At 40.9% G+C, this 3,744-nt stretch overlaps 1 protein-coding gene across 1 annotated transcript; it reads right to left on the bottom strand.

Annotated features, from left to right (window-relative positions):
• Positions 1–1,418: 1,418 nt before the first annotated feature.
• LOC119427274 (complement component C1q receptor) lies at positions 1,419–3,125 on the bottom strand. The gene has a single exon (XM_037694854.1). The coding sequence runs from the start codon at positions 3,090–3,092 to the stop codon at positions 1,419–1,421; it is 1,674 nt and encodes a 557-aa protein (XP_037550782.1). The 5' UTR covers positions 3,093–3,125.
• Positions 3,126–3,744: the final 619 nt, after the last annotated feature.

The following is a 3,744-nucleotide window of genomic DNA, read 5'->3' as shown; positions in this document are numbered from 1 at the left end:
ACACACTTCAGGGGCCATCTATGAAAATATGAATTATGATCAGATGATTTTTGCCACTAAATGTAACCAAATACCAAAAACAACCCACGTGTTCACATATCAAAACAGTTTATTTATTTAGTTTGTTGTCACATGACTGATGAGATGCACATTTATTAGCATTAGTACTTGTTTTGTAGTATAACTAATTAATTGTTCATTTATACCTGTAGTAAATTAGTAAAACATAGTGCTTTGCTGTGCTTCCTCAACAAGACAGTACCACTTTCAGAACTGTGCAAAAGTCTTGATCCCACTTTTGATGTTTCATATTTTGATTCCAAGCAGCCAGACTTGTAATCTTTTAGAGTCCAGGTTTCTAAACGTCTTTCAATATTTCTTTGGACTTTGGATGCTCGATAACCATGAGTGTTTGACTGTTTGGGAGCTAAATATATTAAAATAAGAAGTGTCATGACTTTTGCAGTTTTGTTTATTTAAAATTGCTTCAATGCTGCTAATTAAAAAAAAGTACTCATTGCTAAAATAAACACAGACTAAACAAAGAAGGAAACAAAAATTACATTTTGTCATATCTATGGTTAATGTGTTCTTAAATAGAAAAAAATTCATTCAAGTTTTAGAAAACATTGTGACCAGATGCCAATTACCACATGTTTGTTTACCAGAAACAGCCAAAGTGACTGAAAATAAATCAAACAATAAACTGAGCGTCCATATTTGTTACACGGACTAATGCCAGGCTAACGAAGGTCAACCACACGACTCACGCTTCCACGTGGTTTGTGTTGAGTTTAGTTTCTTTACACTGAGTCGTTCCCACCATTGTTGATACCACAGTTTTGAAAACTGTACTGGAAACTTTTTCAAACACCACCATTACAGTTCAGGATATATGTTTTGATATGTTTGATTTCATCCTTTGCAATGGGTACCTTTAAAGTCAGAGATCTGGAAATATCTTTTATATTCTGAAATGTTCAATCTGTCTTTAATTTATTTTGAAAACTAACATGTTTATGGAGGTAATGGCATGTTCAAACACTTAGTAACAAAATCACACAAAAAAAATCGGATTTATAATGTGTTCTACCATCATAACCCAGATAAAATCTGTTGAGTGTGTGCATTTTGCTCTATTGTTAACTTTGCTGAAAAATAACAGGCACCATCCGGTCCACACAATAACACCTCCACACCCAGAACCCTTTATACAATAAAAGGAAGCAATTATCAACAGAGCTCTCAGCATCTATACTATCAAAATGGCCACAAGTTTCCTTTTAGATATGTTTGCTTCTAAAAGCCATTCAAAGGCAAGTTACTGTTTAGTGAGCATTTATATGTGATATGTAATTACTTACAAAAACATAAATTACATAAATAGAAATTTACACAGTCTTGTTTTCTCTTTTAGGTCATAGGTCATCAGTCAGGATGGACTCGTACAGTTTCTCAAGACGTGGGTCCAAACCAGAAGACACCCAGCAGTACCCATCAGCAGTGGTCTTCTTCTTCACCTCCTTTTTGGTGCGACTGCAGCGAAACAGGATGATGACCAGAGTCAAGGTGAGCAACAGGAGCACAGGGATGACAGATCCGAGGATGCAGATGATCACCTTGGAGTTGCCGGACTTGGTTTGATTTGTTGCTAAGGACTGGTTGCTATAATCGTGGTCAGTCACGTTAACGAGGTCCACGTGTGGAGCATCGGTGTGAGGGGACTGGTGCTGGAGCTCCACTGTGGCTCTGGTTAAAGACTCTGGGAAATTGTCTTGTGTTTCTTCAAATGATGGGGCGGCAGGGGTGGACACGTGCGCGGTCTCGGTCGACACATTTGTCTTCATCTGATTGATGCACATGAAGCTTCCCACAGTACTGATGCACGTAAACTCACTCAAACATGGGTTACTGACACAATTGTTAACTTCCTCACACGAGTGTCCATCCTGGGATAAAACAAACCCTTCACTGCAGAAACAAGAAACGGATCCGTTGTTGTTCCAGCAGTCGTACTCGCATCCTGACGATGCACACTCGTCGTCATCTCTACATTCACCATCGACCATTTCATAGCCATCTTTACACACACACCTGTAGCTTCCATCTGTGTTTACACACACATGATCCTGACAGATCTCTGATTGGCACTCGTCGATGTCGGAGCAGTTGTACTGGTTTTCGCTCAGCTCGAACCCGCTTGGACATCTGCAGTTTATCCCCGACTCTCCCATCACACACTGATGCTCGCAGGAGTTAGGACCACAGAGATCCATTAACCTGCAGGAAAACATGTCCTCCTCCAGCTCAAAGCCTTCTTTACAGAAGCAACGAGCATCATCTGCCTCCTGAAGACACAAGTGTTCACATCCGCCATTGTTGATGCCACAGTTTAGCTTTTCTAGTTGGCAGAATGGGCCAGGCTCACTCCAGTTGTAAGTATTGTTCACATCGTTGCACACCGAGTAGCCCAACTCTTGTTTACCACAGAAAATAACTGCAAATGTTCCTTTTGGAAGTAACTGAATCGTACTTTTCAGTGGCTCTATGGAGAAAGGAGCAACATATTCAATGTTTTCTGTCCCCAGCAGAGACAAAGGGTTACACATCCCCCTAAACGAGAACTTACATGCATAGAAGGCTGAGGTTTTGCACGCTGCTTCAGTCCATTGCAGCTGATTTGGATCTGAAGATGTGTAATCAACCTTCACACATCTCTCCACGCATGTGGATGTAGGCTCCTTTTTCCAGTTGGAGTACTGGGAATCTTCCTCCCCTGAGATCCATTTAAACCCTTTGAGCGTCTTGTCGGCCAGCATGCACTCCTTCTTGTTCCGTTTTAGTCCGATCCAAATTTTTAGCCTTTTGCTGTGATGCGTTTTGACCAGCTCGAGAAGCTTGGACTCTTCATTTTGGTCTCTGAGGGTCATCAGGTTGCCCCCGTTGTCTTGACAGTTCTGCTGGGCCTTCTCGAAGTTCAGCTCCTCGTGGTGCAGCGTGAAGCAGGCGTCTGAAGTGCACAACGTTTCATGCTCAGCTCCCAATAAGCTCTGAAAGCTGTAAATGAGCTGCAGGAGCAAGATCATCAACATATTTGCCAAAGCAACCAACAAGTCAGAGGATATACGGAGCTCTAGGTCTGTGGTCATCCATTCGTAGCCAGAGTATAAGTGATGAACATTCATGCTCCAGTATCCTGTTTGGAGCTCTAACTAAAGACGGAAATCATGTATAGCAACAGTAACGACTCCTTTCTTTCTCCCAGCTGACTGGTTCCGTTTTGAACGGGTAACAATGCTCAGTGTTTTGTCTGCTTCTCCAGATGTCTCCGGCCCTTAAAACAAACTCCTGTGATTGTGGCGCCTCACAGCACAGGAACACACAAAAGGTCAGAGGCTTCTGAACACTGTGACATTAACAACGCTGTGGACGGACAAACAGCTGCTGCTGCGAGTACAGGAAGTCAGCTGATCTGGTTCTATGAATTTAGATTATATGCAACTAAAAATAAAAACTGTAATAATACTGAATATTTTATTACCTCACAGTTGTTTGTCTGCAATAACAACATGTAACAGACATATTGTGCAAAATGTTACTGTGTGATAGGGCCTTGAAACTCTACATATGAAACCAGGTCAGCCACAAAAGGTCACTTCTTCTCTCAAACAATAAATTAACTCTTTGTATCCACAATAAATACCAAAAAATAAAAAAATAAAAAAAGTATATATATATATATAT

Source organism: Nematolebias whitei, chromosome 21, assembly GCF_014905685.2.
Source record: "Nematolebias whitei isolate Nwh7 chromosome 21, NemWhi1, whole genome shotgun sequence".
Classification (NCBI taxonomy): Eukaryota; Metazoa; Chordata; class Actinopteri; order Cyprinodontiformes; family Rivulidae; genus Nematolebias; species Nematolebias whitei.
The sequence above is the reverse complement of the archived record's forward strand: the minus strand, read 5'-3'. Positions and strand labels throughout refer to the sequence as shown.